This window comes from Sciurus vulgaris (genome assembly GCF_902686455.1).
Source record: "Sciurus vulgaris genome assembly, chromosome: 9".
NCBI lineage: Eukaryota > Metazoa > Chordata > Mammalia > Rodentia > Sciuridae > Sciurus > Sciurus vulgaris.
The window spans coordinates 145860944-145884380 of NC_136469.1; the positions used below are offsets into that span (position 1 = coordinate 145860944).

A 23437-nucleotide genomic window follows, 5' to 3' on the forward strand; every position below is an offset into this window, starting at 1 on the left:
AGTGCACGCCTCTCTCCAGGTGTCAGGCAGCCAGGTGACTCTTTGTCCAGGCTTGACATTACGTGAGCACAGGACTTCTGCCATGCAGTCAGCCAGTGGTTGTGACCGTCTGTGTAAAGTAAAATCGCATGTTCCAGATAGAAAGCAGATACCTCTCACTTGCTCTGTCTTCTCTTTAGTGAGGGAAACAGTAAAATGCTAGTAAAATGCGCCTTCCAGTACGAAGGAGCCCAGGGAGCAGGCACGAGTGGGAAGCCAGAATGTGGACCCAAGCGCACTGACAGGCGCAGTGCTGCTCCCATGCTGCAGAGCCTACCGAGGCCATGGACAGGAAGCTGCAGCCGGGACAGTTCAGCCAGAGGGCTTTCACGCCTCTCTAACACCAGGTCGTCTGGCAGGAAGCCCTCCTCTGAGTGAGCAGATGGAGGGAGAGCAGTCTCTTTTGACTACCCGTGGGTCAAGACTCCCAGGGTGCTTGTTAGGACCAAACGGGCACTGGGGTGAAGCATGGTCTTGGAGTGGGCATCCAAGCTAGGAGGACGTGCAGGGCAGCTCTCTGCCATCTTCATGCAGACATTTGGGGCACCTGCAGAAAGAGAGGGATTGAAATACCTGCTGTGCCACCTGTCGGTGGTTTGTGCTCTGGAAGGGTCCAGTCATCTCTCATGTTTCCCGTGGATGCCCAGCTTCCCATAGAGAGGCCTCCATGCCCAAAGACATGCTCCCCAGAAGGTGGCCCCAATGCGGGACCCCTCCCTAGGCCTCTTGTCTCTATTTCCCAGGACCATCCAGAGGGACCTGGTCCTGTGTTCTACCTTGGCCCAGCTGCCTGACATCAGGAATGTGCTCTTGCTGGGTTCCAGTTATGACTGAGACCTGCTGCAGCTAAACGCAGAGCTGGTGTCCCAGACCAAGGTGGCAGTTCCCAGATGCACCCCGGATGATAAGCATATGCCATGCAGGCTTGGCACATCTTATTCCAAGAGCCCAAAACAGAGACAAAAGGCCAGAATTGATAAGGACACACGGCCACTTCTGAGCAGCCCAAGCCCTGGGACCAGTCTCTGCCTTCCCTCAGTGTGGGCCACCACCGTGGGCACTCCAGCCTTCTGAATTCTTTTTGCTTCAGCTATTGCCTGGCTCTTTCCCATTCAGGGCTCAAGAGCTGACCCAACAAGTAAGAGCCCTTTCTCAATAGGTGCAAGATGAGAAAAGCGGTTCACTCTCCCTAGACTTAGCTTTTCTCTATGAAATTTCAAACTGTACATGCCTGACTGTGACCTGTGGAGGGCAGGAAGTGAAGGTCAGGAGCTAGAGGGGACAGGTACGAGTAGCACCTGTGGCTGCTGGGTGCGAGCTGTGGACCTTTGCTTGAGTCCCCATTGTGTGCCCATACCTGTTGGAGATGCCTTGGCACACAGCAGATCATAGGTGCCTGGACACCTGGAGCCAGCGCGTGGCCACAGAGTGGCCTGTGGAGAAGGGGAGGACCGGCTGGGACACTCGTGGACGGCTTCCGCAGAACAGCGGAAGGAGCCAGCTGGAGGGGCGACGTCAGGGCTTCTTTGGTAAACCACGTTGAATCCAGCCTGCAGGATGGGCCCAGCAGGGCGGAGTGAGGAGCACTCTGACAAGTGAGGGGAAGCTGCAGAGCTGCCCTGTGGGCAGGAGCCTCCACCATGTTCACAGCATGCAGGCTGCAGCTGGGGTTCAGGGAGAAGAGCTGCCAGTTCCCCAGGTCTCCATCTTGCTGGGTGTGGATGAGGGTACCAGCTCCCAGTGGATGGGGAGAAGACGGGGGTGGGAGTTGAGGCAGGATGGGGAATGTGCCAGGGGTCATCGAGTGAACAAATGGCTTGCTAAGCAGTGTGGAGGCCAATAACATCCCCATCTGCTGCCCAAGTCGGGGCTGGGTTAGGGGGGCCAGTCCCTCCAGGGCGGGACCACCGCTGAGCCAGTGGAGAGGCTGTGGGAACACAGGCAGCTCCCTGGTGGCTTGGAAGTACCTGTGGGTCTCAGCATCTGTAGGGCGGGGCCAGTGAAGGTGGCACCAGGAGGCCTGGGACTGTGCCAAGGAAGGGCACCTGAGGCACACCAGGCCTGAAGGGCCTCGGCCACAGCAGCACACCTGGGCAGCCTCACAGGTCAGGCAGGGATGCTGACAGTGTTTGACTCGTGGTCCTGCAGTGGGGCAAGGCGGTCACTGAGCAGGGCTCAGCACAGGCAGCTCCCCCAGGAGAAGGTCCTGCATCCATCCCTGCCTCTGGCCCTGGTGGGACATGGTGAGTGAAACAGGAATCCCCGCCCCCTGCCATCCTGGGGCAGGGCCAGAGGCAAACACCCCGCCAGGTCAGACAGGAACCTGTCCCTGGAAGGACCAAGGAGGCAGAGCTCCAGGGAATAGGTTCTCCATAAGCAGATTCTGAACCTCACAAGTGCATTTGGAATTTTAACAGTTGTTTTCTTTTTCATCCTTAGCCTGAGGTAGCAGCTGGCCCCACAAGAATCTCTTTGATTAGTCCACCTCAGGATGGACGCATGGGTAAGTAAAAGTGCCAGTCCACACACTGATTAATCCGTTCCTCAGAAGTCCCATGTTGGCAAAGCTGTGAGAAAGTGCCCAGGTGCTGGCTGACCTGGCTGAGGTGGCAGGCATCGGCACATGGTGCAGCTCTAGAGCCCTTGTGGGACAAGCTCTTGGGATCTGTCTTGGAGGAGCTGATCCTGTGGCACTCTGTCCCGCTGGCCTTACTCGGAAGTTGTGGTGGCAGGTTGCTTGCTGGGACTGGCTTGGTGACTGCCCTGTTTCCCTGCCGACTAGGCTTACTGAGCCTCCAGGCCCTGGTTCCTCCCTGTAGGGCTCTGCACAGCCTCTGGCCTCCTTGCATGGCCTTGCCCTGGTGCTCGCTGGGAGTGCAGAGCCCTGTGCGTGCTGCTGCTGCCTCCTGTGTCCCCGCTGTCAGCCTGCAGTTGCTCTCCCCCTCGCTGTTTCTCACTGAGCTTCCCGGGTTTGGCAGTGACTCACCATAGGGGGTGGCACTTCCAGGGCCTGGCATGTTTTCCTCATGGGATTCTGAGCAGTCACAGGAGGGCTGCCCCGCTGGCCACCACTGCCCCAGACCAAGCACTGCCCAGGAGTGCCCAGGTGCCCTAAGCTGTACCTGGTGCCCTTGTTTCTTTTGTGCTAGCCTGGGAGAAAAAAACATCATTTTGATTTTCATTTCTCTGAGTGTTGATGCTTCTAAGTGTCTTGTTTTTTGTCATCTCTCATTTTGTCTCTTGAATTGTCCATTTTTGCTTTTTTGTGGGGAGGGGGGTTACCAGGGATTGAACTCAGGGGCACTCAACCCCTGAGCCACAGCCCAGCCCTATTTTGTGTTTTATTTAGAGACAGGGTCTCACTGAGTTGCTCAGCACCTCGCTTTTGCTGAGGCTGGCCTGGAGATCCTCCTGCCTCAGCCTCCCAGGCTGCTAGGGTTACAGGTATGGCTACTGTGCCGGTCAGTTTCTGCTTTTGACCTTTATGTACATGAAATCCTTCATATGAATGATATTAACCTTTTGCCCAATTTACTTTGTAGTTTTGCACTTGACTTTTGGGTTTTAGAAGCTTAACATTTTTATGTACTCAAAACACTATTGCCCTTTTCACTGTTGCCCTTTCCATTTGATAGGTGGTTAAGTAGTTTTTGTTTGTTTTACATAACTAAGTTATTTTCTCCTAGTTGGCTTTTTTAAGACTATTTTCCACGGTGGTTTTAGGCTCTCTGCTGAAGGCAGAGAGCTGCCATTCGCCCTCTCCGTGCTGCACAGCCGCCCCGACCTGAGAGCTCACAGTGAGGGCCAGCCTGGACGCAGAGCCCGCAGCTGGGACGCGCGCTCCGGGTCTGGGCAGAGCTGCGATGACGCACGAGTGGCGGCGGGAGCCCTGCCTGCCCCTCCCTCCCTCTCCTGGCCACCGCTAGTCTTGTTACTGTCCCTGGTTTTGCCTTGTCCAGCACAGCCTGCCTCTGGAATCGAGCATGGCCCCTTGCTTGTCTGTGCTTTGAGTGCTGCGCTCGCCTTCCGAGGCTCGGTCGCTCTTCGCCATGGGGATGCCACCGTAGGTCTTCTGCTGCTTCCCAGTTCAGGCAGTTAGGAGCACTGCTGCGGCGAGGTCTGTGCTGCCAGTTTCCAGCTCCTGCGGTGGACACCAAGCAGGACAGCCCCTGCTGGGCCTTGCCATGAGCGTGCTTGGTTTTGAAAGAGCTGCTGAACTGACAGGTTGCGCGGGTGTGCGCTGTGTGTCCGCCTGCAGTTGTGAGCCTCCTCGCTGCACAGCTCTCCTCTGCAGTGCTTGCTCGCCTTGGTTTGATGGCGATTCCTGGAATCATGCCACGGTCTGTGTTTCCTGAGGACCCAAGCGGTGAGCAGCCTTTGTGTGCCGGTTACCATCTGGACGTCTTTGTGGACGAGTGTTAGGTCTTTGGCCGTTTTTGATAAGGCCGTTTTCTACTGAGGAATCCTGTGTATATTTTGGGTAACAGTTCTTTTTCAGATGTGTCTTTTGCAGATATCTTCTCCAGTCTGTGGCTTATCTTCTCACTCTCTTCACGTTGTCTTTTGCAGAACTGAATTCTTTGAGTTTTTAATGTTTATCTTTTTCCAAATTCTTAGGAGTCTGTCTTGAAGTGTGTTGTTAGATGAGTATCCAACTTGCTTCTTTAGTAATTTACTTGGAAACTACTTCAGACACAGAAGTCTTGTAAAAACAGCAAAAACAACTCCCAAGTCCCTTCCAGCTTCCCTGGCCATTGACATCTTGTCAGATGTGGCCCCTGTTGTCCCTGGTGGTTTGCATGTCAGACCTGATGCTGAGACCTGAAGAAAAGGGACGCCCCAGAACTCAGACCAGGCCTCAGCCTCTGTAGGGCTCTGCGTCTCCCCTCCAGCCGGAGCGCGCAGCGACGTGTCTCTTCATCCTCCTCCAGACTCCCCTCTGGCTCTCCCCGTTCTTATCCTTAAAGAACACAGACCTTAAATTCTGGAACCGGCTGTCTGGAGCTTCCTCCTGAGACCAGACGTGCTGTCTTGGCAGGAGAGCGCCTGTCTTCCCACTGCCTCACACTGGCACACACGTCGCCGTCTCCTCCCTGGGAACGCTAACCTGACACACCGCACCTGTCGGTCTTCCCACTGCAATGGGTGGGATCGCAAAGTCCCCCAACACTGAGGCCTGCCCAGCCCCCCACCGTACTCAACCTCAGCTCCCAGAACCACCTCACAGCCTTTTCTGAGTTCACGACTCCTTCTCTACACACCACTGTGAATACCCGAGCCAGGCACGGGGATTTATCCACTCACTACACTCTGGAATTATGGATTTCTGTTTTCTTCAGTGAATTTGGTTCTCTGCTCAGATTCTCCCAGATATGTCTGGGCATGGTGGTGCACACCTGTAATCCCAGCCATTTGGGAGGCTGAGGCAGGAGGATCTCAAGTTCAAGCCCTGCCTTGGCAACTTAGCAAGACTCTGCTCAAAATAAAAAATAAAAGGGACTGGAGTGTAGCTCAGTGGTAGAGCACCATGGATTCATTCTCCAATACCAAAAGAGAAAGATCGCCCCAGATACAGTCATGCAAACAACTGCTGTTTAAAAACGTCAGCCAGGAATTCTATATTCAGTGGAGTTATCATCTTTAAAAGTTAAGATAAAACAGATATCTACAGCATAACAAAAACAATTAATTGCCAGGAGCAGTGGTACACGCCTGTAATCCCAGGGGCTCGGGAGGCTGAGGCAGGAGGATCTCGAGTTCAAAGCCAGCCTCAGCAATGGCAAAGCACAAAGAAACTCAGTGAGACCCTGTCTCTAAATTAAATACAAAATAGGGCTGGGACGTATGTGGTTCAGTGGCTGAGTGCCCTGAGTTCAGTCCCTGGTACTACCCTCCACCAAAAACAAAACAAAAAAAACCAAAAAAACCAATTTATTGCTCACTGACCTGCCCTATACAAGATACTAAAGGAAGCTATTTAGGCTGAAGGGACATGATACCACCCAGTTACTTCAATCCATTAGAAAGAATGAAGAGCGTCAGGGACATAGGTGTATGTATGTACATAGGGGCTACACTTTTTATTCTTTTGTTTTCAGGGCAAACAAAGTTGAAGCAACTGTTATAACACTATTCAGTTAAAACATAAGTAGATGTAACGTGACAGGAAAAAGGAGGAGGGAGGAAGCAGAACAATGCTGGATTTTACAAGACTTATGTTGTATTAACTAGAACTAGATTTATTTAGAACAGCCACAGAAAATACAACTCCCCAAAATACTGCTAACTCTAAGAATACTACTAAAGAAAGCCAAAAGGAATTAAAACATTGCGGTGAAAATCATCTGTTGAACACAAAAGAAGGCAGTGAAGGCAGGGTGGAGGGAAGAGATGTGAGGCACATAGACAGCAAATAACCAGACAGCAGGTGTAAATCACACCATATCAAAAGGCAAATGAACTGCACAATGGTTATGAGAGACATACTTTAAATTCAACATCACAAATAATTTCAGAGTAAACAGATGGAAAAGATACCATGCAAAGAGTACCCAGAAGAGCCAGAGCAGCAACATTAACATCAGGTAGAATGGACATTAGGACAGGAAATATTGCTAGAGACATGGGCATGTTTCCCAAGGATGGAAGTCCACACACGTCAACAGAGCACCAGGTACACAGAGCAAAATGCACAAAGTTGAAATAAAAGCAGTTTAACAATTTTTGTTAGAGATTTCAATACCCTCTTCTAAGAAATTGATATCATGCTAAGTGAGATAAGCCAATCTCAAAAAACCAAAGGACAAATGATCTTGCTGATAAGTGGATGATGACACATAATGGGAGGTGGGAGGGGTTAGCGTTAGGGTTAGGGTTAGGGTTAGGGTTGAGGGTGGCGAGAATGGAGGAAGGAAGGACTGTATAGAGGGAAAAGAGGGGTGGGAGGGGTGGGGGGAAGGAAAAAATAATAGAATGACTCAAACAACATTACCCTATGTAAATGTATGATTACACAAATGATATGCTGTTACTCCATGTACAAACAGAAACAACATGGATCCCATTCGTTTACAATAAAAAAAAAAAACTGATAGAGCAGCTAACAAGGAAATGTGTAAATGGAAATAGGAACAAAAACATATGAGACATATATCAAACAAATAGCAGAGTGGTGTACAAATACAACTACATCAATAGCAGCATTAAATGGAGTGAATGAGACACAAGCAAAAAGCGGAGATTGTGCTCTGCTTCCTGGTTGCCATATCCTGAGCCGCTTTCCTCCTCCAACCCTTTCTGCCATGCCATTATGTTCTGCCTTAGCTTGGGCCCAGAGCGATGGAGTCTGCTGACCATAAACTGAACCTCTAAAATTGGGAGCCAAAATAAACTTTTCCTGCTCTACATTGTTCTCATTGGGTCTTTTGGTCACTGCAGCAAAAAGCTGACTAAAACAGAAATTGTTACCAAGAGTGCAGTCATTGCTGTGACTAATCTGATCATGTGGTTCAGAAGTTTTTGGAGCTGGTTTGCAGGGGAAGGAATTTTGGAAAGTTTAGAGATGAAAGCTGGAAAAGCTTTAGAGTATTATAAATAGAACTTAATGGGCAATTTTGGTGGGAGTGAAAAGACCAGAATGCTAAGGACCATGAACAGTAAAGACTGGGCTTATGAAGTTTCCAAGGAGGACTCATTGGAACTGCACTGCAGGTCATTTTGTGTTATAATTCTGGCAAAGAAGTTCTCTACTTTTGCCCATGTCCTGAGACTTTCTGTGAGGCTCTATTTAAAGGTGATGAACTAGTTAATCTTGCAGAGGAAATTTCAAGGCAGCACAGCATTCAGGCAGTGGAATGGATATTGCTGGTAGTTTTAGCCAAGTTTATTATGATAATCAGAAGCAGAGCAGAGAGAAAAGATTTGAAAAACTTCACGTTTGTCCTGAAGGTGTGAGTAAAACTGGGACTAAGCAAATTGTAGCTGTTAAAAGAGATCACAGCCACTAAAGAAGTGCTAAACACTTAACACAGAAACAATGGAAAAGATGGTTTGGGGGCAACTTGGAAATTGGTAAAACCATACCCATCTCAGGCTCAAGAGTGTAGAAGTAAGAATTCCTTTGAGGAGAGACCACTGGGACACCCCACTTGCACAGGAGGATTTAAGAAGTTGTTTTACCATGCTCAGCTGCCCAGGCACTCAACGGTCACTGCGGTCAGGGTCCCAGGAGCTGCTGCTTGATGTCTTGGAGGACACTGATGTCCACAATGTGGTTCTGGTTCTGCAGGATTGTAGGATGCTGGAGGAAGGGAGTCATGGAGGCTTCCACCAAGATTTTTCAAAGGAAGCACTTGGAGACCAGGTGAAGTGCAGCAGGTCCAGAGTCCCTGGAGGATGCCCCTGAGAGGCTGATGTGCAAAGATGTGAAAAGGAAGCTGAAACTGCAGTGGAGACCCCCATGGTTAAGGGACCCCCATTCCAGTACCACGGAATGTCTGCCAAGAAAATCTACAGGAATCAAGCAGACACAAGCCAAGAGAGAGGCTTGTGGACTGCAACCAACAGGGCCATTGGTGCTGACCTCCACAAGCCCCTGGAGAGAACATCACTGTTATGGTTTAGACGGGGTTCCCCAAAAGCTCACATGCGAGACAATGCAAGGTTTGGAGGAAAAAATGATGGGGCCATACCCTTAACTTAATCAGTGAATTCATCCCTGATGGGCTTAACTAAGTGGTGACTGGAGGCCGGTGGGGTGTGGCTGGAGGAAGTGGTCCTTGGGGGTGTGGCTCCAGGGTATCTATTTGTATCTGGAGAGTGGAGTCCCTCTCTCTTCTTTCTGATCATCACGTGAGCTGCTTTCCTCTGCCATAGTGTTCTGCCTCGTCTCGAGCCCCGAGCAATGGAGCTGACCTTCTAAGACCCCTGAAACTGTGAGCACTCAAATAAACTTTTCCTCCTCTATAATTACTGTGATCAGATCTTTTAGTCCCAGCAGCAAAAAAGCTAAGACAATCATCTTGCCATGTGCCCCAAATGCCGGACGTAGAGCTACAGGACTTGACTGCCCAGCTGGACTTGGTCTTGCTTCATCCCCATCCCTTCTTTCTATACCTCCGTGTCTTCCTTTAGGAATGGAAATATTTATTCTACACCATCATATGTTGGATGTATGCGTAACTTGCTTTTGATCTTTATAAGGGAAAAGAGCTAAGAATTTGCCTTGAGTCTCAGATGAGATTTTGGACTTGGATTTTTTGAGCAATGCTAGAACTTTTAAGACTCTGGGGGATGTTGGAAATGGACTGATTGTGTTTTGCATTGTGAGATGGTCATGAGCTTTTGGGGCCAGGGTGGAATGTTATAGTTTAGATATCAGATACCCCCTAAAAGCTCACGTGTGAGACAATGCAAGCGTTTCGTAGGTGAAATGATTAGATGATGAAAGCTGTGACCTAATCAGTGTTAACCCTCTGATATGGACCAACTGGTGGAGGAGGTGGGTCACTAGGGACATACCTTTGGAGTTTATATTTTGTCCCTGGTAAGTGGAGGTCTCCCTGCTTCCTGGTTGCCATGTCCTGAGCTGTTTTCCTTTACCGTGTCCCATTCTGCCATGACGTTCTGTCTCACCTCGGGCCAGTGTTATGGAGTTGGCTAGCCATGGACTGAGACCTTCAAAACCGTGAGCCAAAATAAACTCTTCCTCCTCTGACATAGAAAAAAGGACCCCTTGGTATGTTGTCTGTGAGAAACACACTCTATAATCGAAAGGCACAAATAGGTCAGAAGAAAAATGATACCCAGATATAGCAAGCAAACAGACCCAGAAGAGAACTAGAGTGGCCGTTCATGTCAGGCAAAGTAGCCGTAAGATGAAAATATTACTGGAGATGAATAGGGCCGTTTCTTGGTAGCAAAAGGATGGATGTATTGGGAAGATAGAACAACTGTTGTATACACACCAAAAAAAGAGTGTGCTAAGGCATGAGACAAAACTGACAGAATCTTAAAAACCACTGTGTGAACCTTACGATCTGGGTGTTTCACTCACCTACTCCCAATACCTGATGAAACAACTGGACAAATAATCAGTGAGGTAGAGTCTAACACCACCGACCGGCCGACTGCGGCGGTGGTGCAGACCACACAGCAACAGCAGAGCGCACATTCTTTTCAAGTGCAAATGGGAGTTTTAGAGTAGACCATATATTAGAACCAAAACAACTTCCATTTATTTTAAAGGACTGTCATCATGTAGTGTGTCCCCTGACCACAGTGGAATTAAGTTGGAAATCAACAAGATAATCTGAGAGTAAAACAAATATTTCAAAATTAAACAGTTCGATTCAAACTAATCCGTGGATCAAATAAAAGTCATAAGGGACATTAGAAAGTATCTTGAACTGGACATAATTCATATCATTACGGTTTGGACCTGGAATGTCCCCCAGTGGCTCCTGTGCTGAAGGTTGGCTCCTGAGGGCACAGTGTCCAGAGGCGGGGCTCAGGGAAGGGACTAGGTCACGAGGGGGGGTCTGCAACATGACAGCATCATGGCACGTGGGGCACGGGTGGAGGAAGGTCCCTGGGGGTCCAGCCAGTCCCCGGCCCTCACCCTCCCTCTCCCTGCTTTGGGTTTGGCGCGAGGTGAGCCTCTTCCTGACGTTTCTCCTTGGAGCCAGCCGACCGTAGACTGAAACCTCAGATCGCAAGCCAAAATGGATCTTTCCCCCTGAGTTGTTTTTCTCAGGTATTTTGTCCCAGAGACGGAAAGCCGACTGACCCAGAGATGATGCCGGGAAAGCCCAGAGGGAAGGTCACGGCGTAACCGCTTGTATTAGCAGAAATATCTGCACTTCGTGACCTAAGCGTAAGCTGTGGCAGAGTGGAAGCAGAGTAGAAGTCTACCAGATACAAACAGGAACAGTAGAAATGGTTCATGGGACCTGAAGTTGGTTTGATAAGAGAAGCAAATTATCAAAACCGACTCAAAAAGAAGTAGTGAAATTGGACAGACCCTATCAGGTAAGTTGAATGAGTGACTTTGAAGTTTCCCCACAGGGAAAAACCTGTTTCTTAATGGTTTCCTGTGTAAATTCTATCAAACATTTAAGGAAGAACTAACACCAGTCCTACATGACTCTTTCAGAAAATGAAAGACCAAACAGTTTGCAGTTTATTTTCTAAGGTCAGCAATACTCTGTACCAAAGGTAACACAGAGGGAAAAAAAACTTGAACCAAAATTCCTCATAAAGATAGATACAAAACTATTTTATCAAATCTAACTACATGTAAAAAGGGTGATTATGTGCCATTCCCAAGCGGAGATTGTCCCAGGTGTTCAGGGTTGATTTTTGACATCTTAGCATAGATTAACACAATAAACCATATTAGCAAAATTTAAAAATACGTTTTCAATTGGACAAAATTCTATAATTACTTATGGTATAAACTTTCAACTAACATGTAATAAAAGGGAACTTCCTCAACCTGATAAAGGGCATTTTCAGAAAACCTAAAGCCAACATCAAAATTAATGTTGAAGCCATGTATGATGGCACACGCCTATGATCCCCGCTGCTTGGGAGGTTGAGGCAGGAGGATTGAGTTTGAGGCCAGCCTGGGCAATATAGCCAGACCCTATCTCAAAACCGTTTCTTAAAAATGATGTTGAAACATAATGAGAAGCTACTTTGAAAATCTGTATTCCCACAAAGTAGAATCTACCGAAGACATTGACAAATATCTAGAGACATATGCTCCTCTCAAACTGAACCAGGAGGACATACACGATTTAAACAGATCAATATCAAGCAATGAAATAGAAGAATCTACCATCCAAGAAAATCTACCATCCAAGAAAAGCCCAGGACCAGACGGATTCTCAGCCGAGTTCTACAAGACCTTCAAAGAAGAACTCATTCCAGTACTTCTCAAAGTATTCCAGGAAATAGAAAAGGAGGGAATCCTACCAAACTCATTCTATGAAGCTAATATCACCCTCATACCCAAACCAGGAAAAGACACATCAAGGAAAGAAAATTTTAGACCAATATCCTTGATGAATATAGATGCAAAGATCCTTAACAAAATATTGGCAAACCGTATCCAAAAACATATTAAGAAAATTGTGCACCACGATCAAGTGGGGCTCATCCCTGGAATGCAAGGATGGTTCAACATTCGTAAATCAATAAACGTAATCCATCATGTCAAAAGACTTAAGGATAAAAATCATATGGTCATTTCAATTGACGCAGAAAAAGCGTTCGACAAAATACAACACCCCTTCATGCTCAAAATACTAGAAAAAATAGGGATAGTAGGAACATACCTGTGAACATTGTAAAGGCTATTTATGCTAAGCCCATGGCCAACATCATTCTTAATGGAGAAAAACTGAAACCATTCCCTTTAAAAACGGGAACAAGACAGGGATGTCCTCTTTCACCACTTCTATTCAACATTGTCCTCGAAACTCTAGCTGAGCAATTAGGCAGACTAAAGAAATTAAAGGGATATGAATAGGAAAAGAGGAACTTAAGCTGTCACTATTTGCAGATGACATGATTCTATATTTAGAGGATCCAAAAACCTCCTCCAGAAAACTTCTAGGCCTCATCAATGAATTCAGCAAAATAGCAGGCTATAAAATCAACATGCATAAATCTAAAGCATTTTTATATGCAAGTGACAAAACATCTGAAAGGGAAATGAGGAAAACAACCCCATTTGCAATAGCCTCAAAAAAAAAAAAAAAAAACTTGGGAATCAATCTAACCAATGAGGTAAAAGATCTCTACAATGAAAACTACAAAACATTGAAGAAAGAAATTGAGGAAGACCTTAGAAGATGGAAAGATCTCCCATGTTCTTGGATAGGCAGAATCAATATTGTCAAAATGGCCATACTACCAAAAGTGCTATACAGATTCAATGCAATTCCAATTAAAATCCCAATGACGTACCTTACAGAAATAGAGCAAGCAATCATGAAATTCATCTGGAAGAGTAAGAAACCCAGAATAGCTAAAGCAATCCTTAGCAGGAAGAATGAAGCAGGGGGTATCGCAATACCAGAACTTCAACTATACTACAAAGCAATAGTAACAAAAACGGCATGGTATTGGCACCAAAATAGACAGATCAGTGGTACAGAATAGAGGTCACAGACACAAACCCAAATAAATACAATTTTCTAATACTAGACAAAGGTGCCAAAAATATTCAATGGAGAAAAGATAGCCTCTTCAACAAATGGTGCTGGGAAAACTGGAAAGCCATATGCAACAGAATGAAACTAAACCCCTATCTCTCACTCTGCACAAAACTCAACTCACAATGGATCAAGGACCTTGAAATCAGACCAGAGACCCTGCATCTTATAGAAGAAAAAGTAGATCCAAATCTTCACCTTGTTGGCTTAGGATCAGACTTCCTTAACAGGACTCTTATAGCACAAGAAATAAAAGCAAGAATCAATAACTGGGATAGATTCAAACTAAATAGCTTTCTCTCAGCAAAGGAAACTATCAGCAATGCGAAGAGAGAGCCTACAGAGTGGGAGAATATCTTTGCCACTCATACTTCAGATAGAGCACTAATTTCCAGAATATATAAAGAACTCAAAAATCTCTACACGAAGAATACAAATAACCCAGTCGACAAATGGGCTAAGGATATGAACAGATGCTTCACAGAAGAAGATGTACAAGCAATCAACAAACATATGAAAAAATGTTCACCATCTTTAGTAATAAGAGAAATGCAAATCAAAACTACACTAAGATTCCATCTCACCCCAATTAGAATGGCGATTATCAAGAATACAAGCAACAATAGTTGTTGGCGAGGATGTGGGGGAGAAAGGTACACTCATACATTGCTGGTGGGACTGCAAATTAGTGCAGCCACTCTGGAAAGCAGTGTGGAGATTCCTTAGAAAACTTGGAATGGACCTACCATTTGACCCAGCTATCCCACTCCTTGGCCTATACCCAAAGGACTTAAAATCAGCATACTACAGAGATACAGCCACATCAATGTTCATAGCAGCTCAATTCATTATAGCCAGATTGTGGAACCAACCTAGATGTCCTTCAGTTGATGAATGGATAAAGAAACTGTGGTATATATATATACAATGGAATATTACTCAGCTATAAAAAAATAATAAAATTATGGCATTTGCAGGCAAATGGATGAAATTGGAGAATATCATGTTAAGTGAGATAAGCCAATCTCAAAAATCCAAAAGAGGAATGATCTCACTGATAAGCGGATGATGACACATAATGGGGAGTGGGAGGGGGGCAAGACTGGAGGAAGGAGGGACTGTATAGAGGGAAAGAGGGGAGGGAGGGGTGTGGGGGAAGGAAAAAAATAACGGAATGAATCAAACACCATTACTGTATGTAAATGTATGGTTACGCAAATGGTATGTGTTACTCCATGTTACAGAAACAACATGCATCCCGTTTGGTGGATATAGCTGGTATATATAGTGGTAGAGTGCTTGCCTCACAAGCACAAGGCCCTTGATTCAATCCCAAGCACTGCAAAAACAAGAAAGAGAGAGAGAGAGAGAGAGAGAGAAGGTGGTGAAGTCACAGCTGCAAGATCAACATGCAAAAACCAGCTCTACTCACAGGAAGCAATCTGGACGGTAGTTGTAGGGCTTCCTTGTTATGGGGGTTGTGAGGTGTCATGTATAAGATGATGCAGGGGGGTTTACAGGAGAAATGATTGGGCTGTAGCCGTGACCTAATCAGTGACTTGATCCTGATGGGATTCACTGAGTGGTGGCTGGAGGAAGTGGCTCATTGGTGGTGTGGCTCGGGCGTACACTTTGTATCTGGAGAGGCGCCTGCCTCCTGTGGACTGAGCCCTCTGAACCGTGAGCCCCGCGTAGACTCTCCTCCCCATACGCCTGTGCTGACTGGGCCCCTCGTTGCAGCAGCAGAAAAGCTGACTGAAGCACTCCTGGAGTCCGTTCTGTTGAGCAGTGATGTCTGACTTTCCACAAACACCTCATGATCGTGATCACTTTTGTTTTACAGTAAGTTTTGAGATCAGATGGTGTAAGTCTTCCCCTGCTCTTACCTTATCAAAGTAATTTTTGGCTATTCTAGGTCCTTTGGACTTCCATATAATTTTTTTTCCATACAATTTGGAGGATCCTTTTTTCCAAATTGTACAAAGCCTGCTGATACTTTGATAGGAATTTTTTTCAGTCAGTCCTTCAGTTTGGGGAGAATTGCCATTGTAAGAATCTGTCTCTCCATCTACTTTATTTTTTCTCAAGAGTGTAGTTTTCAGTGTGCAGTGTCTTATACTGTATTGATAAATTTATACCTCAATATTTTATTTTTGGTTCTGGAATCTTCTTCATTTAATTTTTAGATTGGTTACAGTTTGCATGTTTACTGTGTCAGCTTTTTGTCTCTGTGTAGAAAACTTGACAAAATCAACTTAGAGGAGGAAAGAGGTCTCTTGGCTCCTGGTTTCATAGACGGCTGACTGCCGTGTCCTCAGGCCTGTGGTGAGGCAGAGCGTCACGTGGGGAGCACGTGGTGGAGCAGAGCTGCTCGATTCATGGCAGAGGAGGCAGAGAGAGAGGAGGTACAAGGGACCAGAACAAGATGCCTTCCAGCACACACCCCAGTGTTGCCCCCCATCCCGCCCCGTCTCCACCACCTCCCACGAGGCCTCCTGAGGCCAGAGCCCTCGTGATCCCCACCTCGGCTGCTGCTGCCTTCAACACACAAGCCTTTCAGAGACACTTCAGATCTGAGCCATAACAGTGAGCTTTATCCATTTTGTGATTTTCAGCTTATGTGTGTCTTTGCAGCGAGGCAGTGCTCTGACAACTGCATACAGTGATGATCCTGGTTCACTTTGTTTTGTTTTGGTGGTACTGGGATTGGACCATTGGCCTCGCATGTGCTAGGCAGGTGCTCCATCCCAGAGCTACACACTCAGCCCTTTCCTTGAATTTGATCTTGAGACAGGGCCTTGCTAGGTTGCTTAGACTGGCCTTGAATTTGTGATCCTTCTGCCTCAGCCTCCCAAGCCACTGGGATGATGGGCGTGCATTGCTTTGTGTGCCATGTCATTGTTTTTTGATCCATTCTTTTAACCTGTGCTTTCTGATGAAGTTCTTGAGTCTTTTGATATTTAATATAACTGTTGTCATGATTTGACTTATGCCTGTAGTCTTGTAGGTGTTTTATATAAGACAGATCTTATTGGTATACCTTTACCGCCATTATTTGCATTAAATATTTTTAGAGCACCACTTTGGTATGGACTCAATCATGTTCCCCCAAAATTAATATTTTAAAGCTCTAATGCCCAATGTGACTCTCTTTGGAGACAGGGCCTGTAGGAGGTGACTAAGGTTAAATGAGGTCATGCAGGTTGACCCCTAATTCAATGGGATTAATGTCTGTGTAAGAAAAGACACTATTCAATGGGGTAAGAAGCCTCTTCAACAAAAAGTTCTGGGAAACTGGATATCTATGTGCAGAATAATGAATAAACTAAGCTTGACCCTTATCTAGCATTGTACGAGAAATTAATTCAAAATGAACCAAACATCCCAAACCATAAAATGCTTAGAAGAAAACAGGGCAAAAGTTCATGACACTTGGACTTGGCAGTGATTTCTTGGATATGACGTCAAAGGCACACACAACAAAATAACAAATAGACAGACTGGACCTCGTGAAAATTTTTAAATTTTGTGCAACAAAATTAGCTATTAATAGAGTCAAAAAGGCAACCCACAGAATGGGAGAAAATATTTGTAAATCACAGTTGATAGGAGATTAAGATTCGGAATATATAAAGGACTTTTAAAACTCAACAGCAGCAACAAAAATATTCAAAAATGAGCAAAGGACTTGGTGGGCAAGTAAGAAATACAAATAGTCTACAGGCACTTGAGAGATGCCCATTGCTGACTCTTAGGGATCGCAAACTGAAACTGCAGCGAGAGATCTCGTGCCGACCAGGACTGCCGTTTTAAAAGCACGTGTGTCAAGTGCTGGTGAAATGCGGAGAGAAGCTGGCTGCTTTTCCATGCTGGGTGGGAAGGTGAGGTATGTGCACGCCCTGCAGACAGCAGTTCGGTGGTTCCTGCGGTTCCAGTCCTCTGCCTGGGTCTCACTCTCAAGTTCCCAGCAACAGTATGCACAGGCTAAAGCCTGAAGCAGCCTGCATGTCTGTCAGCAGAAGAGGGGATGAACAGACTCGGCGCTGCCTAAGGTGAGTATCATCCAGCCGGACACACGCTCCGTGTGGACGGACTCTGAGGCCTTGTGCTGAGGGAAGTGGCAGTCACAGGACAAGCTGCCCGAGTCCACGTGTGGGAGAGGTAGAGGGCTGAGTCTGAGGCTCAGGGAGCAGAGCAGTGGGTGCCAGGGGCCCCGCGGAACTGGGGAGTCGGTGCCTCACTGGGACGCAGTTCAGCTTTGCAGGAGGAAGCGTCCTGAGATGGGTGGTGGAGACGCCACACCAGGGAGGGGCTCCATGCCCTGGACCGCGCGCTTGGAACGCTCATCATGCTAAAAAGGAAGAGATGCCGCACAGCTCACACTGTCGGCAAGCACACTGAGAGGCCGAAGGGGCGTGGTAGTGTGGTTCAGTGAGGTGCTTGCCCAGCGTGCACACGAGGCCCTGGAGTTGGCCCCCAGCTCAGAAAGCATCACCTGAGAGCAGAGAGAAGACCAGACACGCCAGCCATCTGAAGCCAGGTTTCCCAGTACCTTCAGTCTCCAGGACTGTGAGAGCAAACCACTGTGTTTAAGCACTCTGTCTGGTGCTCTGTTATGCAGCCCAGGCAGACAGGTACATAATTTAATTCCTCCGCTGCTATCTTATCTGTTTGTTTTATTACTTTTGTAGTGATTTTTCCAGGGATTGCAGCACACATCTTGAACTTACCGCAGTGTGCAGAGGTCAGTACCGGCCTGACCTAGGTGAGCAGAAGCATGCTCCAGTGTGGCCCACGCCCTCCTCCCTCCTTCCTAAGACACTCATGGGTGCACATGTATGTGCGACTTGTGTTCCCAGCCCAGCAGTGCAGCTCTGTGATGGTTCCCAGCCCAGCAGTGCAGCTCTGTGATGGTTCTTCAGTGAAGCAGACTTAGGTTCCTTAAAACTTCTGCATGTGTGCACGCGTGTGTGTGCGTGTGTGTGCGTGTGCGTGCGTGTGTGTGTGTGTGTGTGTGTGTGTGCGCTTACTCTTACAAAACATCAGCCACTTCGAGATTCTGCATGCCTTCCTGCAGATTCGGCTGACGCACCTTTTCGTTTCCAATTGGTACGATTGGCTGGCAGTGAGTTCTTTGAGTTTCCATTAATCTTTGAATAGCTTCCATTTGTCTCCATTTTGGAGGTGGTTTCATGGAGTGGAAGCTGGTGGAGGCTTCTTGAGGTGCTTTGTGAGTGTTGCCCCCACTTCTGTTGTTCCTGAAGAGGGGCCGGCCCTTATCAGTTGTACTCCTGGGTCTAAGTTCCTTTCCTCTTACCACTTTAAAGTTTGTGGGTGCTTTTTGGTTTGGTTTGTTGTTGTTTGATTTGCTCTTTTGCTTACTATAGCTTTGTAGTAATTTTTGAAATCATGAAATTCAAGTTTTCTAGCTTTGTTCTGTTTCAAGATTTCTTCAACTGTTCTGAGTTCCTTACATTTCCTTGTGAGTTTTAGGATCAGCCTATTCATTTCTACTAAGGAGGGGTTGGGATCTTGGTGAGAGGTTTATGAATTTTGCACACAAATTTTGAGAGTGTTGCCATCCTAAGATATTAGGTCTTCCAGTCCATGAACACTGGCTGTCTTTCCCTTCTGGGGGCCTTTGATTTCAGCTGTGTTTTGTAGTTTTCAGTGAAGAAATATGTTTTAGTCAACTCTTCACTGCTGTGAATAAAAGACCCAACCAGAACAACCGTTAAGGAGGAAAGGTTTATTTAGGGGCTCACAGTTTCAGAGGTCTTAGTCCATAGAAGGCCAGCTTCATTCCTTGGGACTCAAGGTGAAGCAGAACATCATGGCAAAAGAGTGTGGCAGAGGGAAGCAGCTTGCGTGATGATCAGGAAGCAGAGAGAGAGTCTCCATTTGTCGGTACAAATACCCACCCCAAAGCCAAGCCCCCAGTTCCCACCTCCTCCACCACATCCTGCTAGCCTTCGGTCACCACTCAGTTAATCCCTCAAAGATCGAGTCAACTCACAGCCCCAGCATTTCTCCTCTGAACCTCTTCATTGTCTCACATGTGAGCTTTTGGGACACCTCACATCCAAACCATAACAAAATCTTACACTTTTTTGGTAAGATTCATCCCTAAACATTTTATTCTTTTTGATGCTCTTGTGCATGGGATTGTTTTCTCAGTTTCAGATTTTCATTGCTGGCATGTAGAAGTACAACTGAGTTCTGTAGATCTGTCTTGAATTCCACAAACTTGCTGATCTCATTTGTTAGCTCTAGGGATATGCTGTGGACTCCCGAGGATTTCTTATACACTAGGACGTGTCATTTGCAAGGAGAAATTGTTTCATTTCTTCCTTTCTCACCTTAATGACTTTTTCTTGCCTAAATACTCTATCCAAAGCCTTCAGTATGATGTCAAGGATGTGTGGCCAGAGCCAGGCACAGCGGGTGTGCCCACGACCCAGGTCGCTAGGGGGCCAAGGCAGGAGGGAGGATCACAAGTGAAAGGCCAGCCTGGGAAACAGCGAGGACCCACTTCCTACTAAACATAAGCAGGAAGCAGCAAGAGAAGCCGTCCTCCCTGTCCCGTTCCTGGCCTGAGGAGAGAGGCTTCCCGTTTTCACCGTGAAGCGTGACCTTGGGTTCTCCGCGTGTCCGTCATAGGGTGGGAGGTTCCGTCGCGCTGCGGGTCCTGAGCACTGTCTGGGAGGCGGAGAGCAGCACTTGGTCCTGCCTGAGGCGGCAGAGGCTGGCAGGGAGCAGCAGCCAGACCTGCCTCTGAACACCAGTGCTTTTCACTTCAGCTTTCAGATGAGGTTCTTCTGAAGTGCCTGAGGCAGCAGGCTCCCCGCGGCTAGCGTGACCTCCAGTGTGCCCGCAGACCTGTGGGGCTCCCCCATTTGCTGCCCTGACCTTGCTGTGCCCTGGGTTTGGTGGCACCCCAGCCACCAGCTTCCTCCCACAGCTCCAGCAGTGCTGGCCATGCTGGATGCCATCCCCTGGCCTGTGGGCTGCTCCTCAGCCCAGAGGCCCCCGCTCCAGGGCGAGTTGTCCACTCTTGGACCTTTGTGGTATTGAAAGTGTAAATAAGGAGCCGTCCCCACTGCCACAGCAGTGTGGGCATGCAGTTTCCTGCCATTGTTATTACCTGTGTTTCCGTGTGGAAGTGGACCTGGGATCTATTTTAATCATGGGGGTGGGGCCAGCAGGTCGGGACAGTCTTGCTCACAGGGCCCCAGAGCAGAGGCACTGTGCCACGGGGCACAGCAGCTGTCAGGAGGAGGCGGGGGCTCTCTCTGTGGTCCCTTGGAGAGGGAAAGGGTGTGGCAGACAGAGCAGGCCAGACGCTGGGATTGGCAGGTTTGATGACCAGGTAGGCTCCAGGGTGTGGGCTGCCCTTGGATTTCCAGCGACTGGCCCTGGAGTGGTCAGGCCTGGGGAATCTGAACTGTCTGTCTTCCACATCGGGTGAGCCCACAGGCAAGCAGTTCCCTGAGTCAGGAGCAGGATCTCCTGGGAGGGGCAGGCTGCAGCTGGGCCCTGCCACACGAGAGTGGAAGGACAGGCAGCTGACGAGCGGCTCTCCTGCCTGCTTCCTCGTCCTCCTGTAGGGCCTTCTGAGGGAGCATCATGGTGCCACCTGCAGGGTCCAGGGAGCAGAGACAAAGCTACCAGGGTGCAGAGCTGCCTTGTGCCCATGGGCCAGCATCCTCTGTCCACCCACAACACACAGAGCCACCGTGCTCATGGTGTCCCGAGGCACAGGCTCCCGTGGAGGGGAGGGTTGCGTGGTGCCCTTCCCACCTTCCCAGGGGAGTGGAAGGCCAGACGTGACCCCAGGGCTCACTGAGCTCCTGTCCCAGGACGCAAGCCTTACCTGCTGCTTCTGCAGCCTCAGGGACTCGGGGTGCCGTGCACTCGGGCGTGGAAGGCAGCAAGGGGTCTGCACCTGCGGTCCTGCCTGTCGCCCAGCTCACAGCAGCCGAGAAGTCTGGGTGCCCTGGTGTCCACGAACCCTGACGCACCCCAGCACCTGTGTCTTTCCCCCACAGGCAGCGTCTCCTACCCAGGCCCTCCGCGCCCCAGCCTGACACCCAGCCGAGTGAGCATGGCAGCAGCTCTCAGGTAGCGTCCCGAGCGTGACTTGTTCACGATGTTTGGAGGGGAAACGTGAACAGAGCGAGGCTTGCTGGTCCCACTTAGGAGGAGCAGCCACTGTCTGCACGTGCTTCCAGCGAGGCGATGCTGCACAAACGGCTTCGTGGTGGGCGTTTTTGGAGCTGAGGTGTAACGGAGGCATTTGCCCGTTGCTGAGAACCCCACAGGAACCACTGAGTGGCCACACAGTGCTTCCTTGCAGGAGTGGCAGGTGTTCTCTGCTGGGGTCAGGAAGTGAACGCTTTCTCATCCCTGCCTTTATGTGGAGAGACTGGCCGAAGGTGGCATGGCAGTGAGTGGACCTGGCTGGGTCCCAGGAACGTCCCACAACAAGCCAGGGAGCTGCTTGGGTCCCCCGGCGTTTCGGCTCCCTGCCAGCCACATCAAGAGGAAAAATGATCAGCCTGCAGAGGCGGCTGGGGGGCTTCTCTGCTGCTGCTACAGAAGCGGGCACAGTCTGTGAACCCAGAGCCAGGGACGTGCTCCCACAGACTCAGCCAGGCCATGCTGGGCCGAGGCAGGAGCAGGCCCAGAGCGCTGCCTAAGTAGGCTGCATCCAGAAATGGGTGGCAGGCTGGGTTTTGCCCAGAGCGCTGCCTCAGTAGGCTGCATCCAGAAATGGGTGGCAGGCTGGGTTTTGCCCAGAGCGCTGCCTCAGTAGGCTGCATCCGGAAATGGGTGGCAGGCTGGGTTTTGCCCAGAGCGCTGCCTCAGTAGGCTGCATCTGGAAATGGGTGGCAGGCTGGGTTTTGCCCAGAGCGCTGCCTCAGTAGGCTGCATCTGGAAATGGGTGGCAGGCTGGGTTTTGCCCAGAGCGCTGCCTCAGTAGGCTGCATCTGGAAATGGGTGGCAGGCTGGGTTTTGCCCAGGGCTCAATTTGCTGACCCTGAGTAGACAGTGGTGCCTAGCCATGCCCTGCTTCTTGGACAGGTGGGTGCTCCTGCCTTCTCTACTCTGTCCAGCCACACAGGATGTCTGTGTGCAGAGCTTTCTCTGAGTGTGGGAAGGTCAGGAAGCCTCTGCCCTGCCAGCCCCTTGGGCCACTTTCAGTGCCCAAGTCCCCCTTCACTGCCACCACTGGCTCGCCCAGTGTGCAGAGGGCATGTGGCCTGGTCCACACAGCCACTCCTGGACACTCTGCCCCCTGGGACCCTGAGGCTGTCCACACTGGGCTACCTGATGAGGCGCAAAGCTCTGTCCACCCTGGGGAGGACACCGCCTTCACTCATCGCCTGTTTTCGCGTCCCCGGGTAGGACTGTGTGGTGCCATCCTGGCACCCTGGGGCCCTGTCCTGTCTGTTCTCTGGGCACAAGAGGTGAGCACAGTGGGCCCTGGCATGAAAGAAGCTGAGGATTCGGGCTTCATGCGACTTGGGTAGAGTAGGTCGAGGCCCCTGCCTTGCAGGAGAAGGCCATTGCTCAGCTCTGAGGTGAGGGCACGCACAGCCTTGAGGAGGTGGACGGGACAGGGCGGTGTGGCCGAGACCTGCATCGGGCCCACAGGGAGAGGGGCAGCACAGAGGCCCAGTGCGAGCACCTCTGAGTGACCGTGGGCTCTGGACAGCCCCTGCTCACCCGTATGTGAGGCAGAGCTGCGCTGGACAGTGGGAGTTAGCTGAAGGTGGGTGGGGGCCTGCCTGCAAAAGGCTGGCCCACAGGCAGTTGGTGGCTCTAGAAAAGCTGCCCTGGAGGAGCAGAGCCTGCAGGACCAGAAAAGGCCAGATGTCCACCCCAGACAGAGGAGGAAGGGCAGAGAAAGGCAGTGGAGCCCAGTCAGCAGGCAGCAGCCACACTGCCGAAGCCTGCGAGGGGGACCCGTGGTTCGGGGTTCATCGCCCTGGAGAGCAGTCGCAGGTGTGGGTCAGGTACACTTCCAGAGCCTCAGCCCACTGAGGTGGAACCTGAGGCCTCTGGCAGCTGAGGGGTGAGAGAGGATGAGCTGCCCACAGGACTGAGCAGGCTGAGATAGGGCAGGGGCCCAGTGGAGAGAAGGTGCTGGAATGGCCAGAAGGGTCAGGCCCGAT

General features: G+C 49.2%; 1 protein-coding gene across 1 annotated transcript in view; it reads left to right on the forward strand.

Moving 5' to 3' along the window:
- RNF212 (ring finger protein 212) overlaps positions 1–23437 on the forward strand; it is a gene marked incomplete at its 5' end in the record, with an annotated part of 45891 nt that overhangs the window by 21228 nt on the left and 1226 nt on the right. The window contains 2 exons of the mRNA XM_079154902.1: positions 2479–2542; positions 21308–21380. Of these exons, the coding sequence (XP_079011028.1) occupies positions 2479–2542; positions 21308–21380 (137 nt within the window). The remainder of the gene's footprint in view (positions 1–2478; positions 2543–21307; positions 21381–23437) is intronic.